Here is a 468-nt window from a genome sequence, read left to right as displayed (position 1 = left end):
GCGTATTCCATTTCAACGCAAAATCGCAGTACCATTATCTTAAAAGCACATACTACCGTACCTACAGCCCATATCGACAATAACCCTGATGAACATGCATTAAACCTGATAATCAAGAGAATATCCATCGAAACACGCACACCCTTTTTCCCGCCGCCCATTCATCAAAGAGCTTCCAATCCGTTTTAAGCAAGAGTAATTAATTGATGGACTAGAATTCAGAGGAAAAGGTCCCGTCTATAAGGGGGGAAAAGTTGGTTACCATGGCGACGTTGATATAGAGGGGCTTGTTGGGGATAATCCAGGTGACTGTCTCGTGGCAGGCGGGCTCGGTGAGGGAACCTTCGTAGGTGAGATAGTGTTCCGTCGAAGGCAGGAGGCCGCTCACCACCAGGGACGCGGCCGCTACTGACGATCCTGCAGGAGGAGAGGGTGGAAGGGCCCGTTAGGCATTGCGACTCGTCTTTG

The 468-nt window shown here is 50.0% G+C and overlaps 1 protein-coding gene across 1 annotated transcript in view; it reads right to left on the bottom strand.

Moving 5' to 3' along the window:
• LOC119585842 (carbonic anhydrase-related protein 10-like) overlaps nucleotides 1–468 on the bottom strand; it is a gene marked incomplete in the record, with an annotated part of 83,932 nt that overhangs the window by 34,149 nt on the left and 49,315 nt on the right. Inside the window, 1 exon segment of the mRNA XM_037934573.1 lies at nucleotides 263–417. Coding sequence (XP_037790501.1) covers nucleotides 263–417 — 155 coding nt within the window.

Source organism: Penaeus monodon, chromosome 20 (assembly GCF_015228065.2).
Source record: "Penaeus monodon isolate SGIC_2016 chromosome 20, NSTDA_Pmon_1, whole genome shotgun sequence".
In the NCBI taxonomy this organism is placed as follows: Eukaryota; Metazoa; Arthropoda; class Malacostraca; order Decapoda; family Penaeidae; genus Penaeus; species Penaeus monodon.
This window is presented reverse-complemented; position numbering and strand designations above follow the sequence as displayed.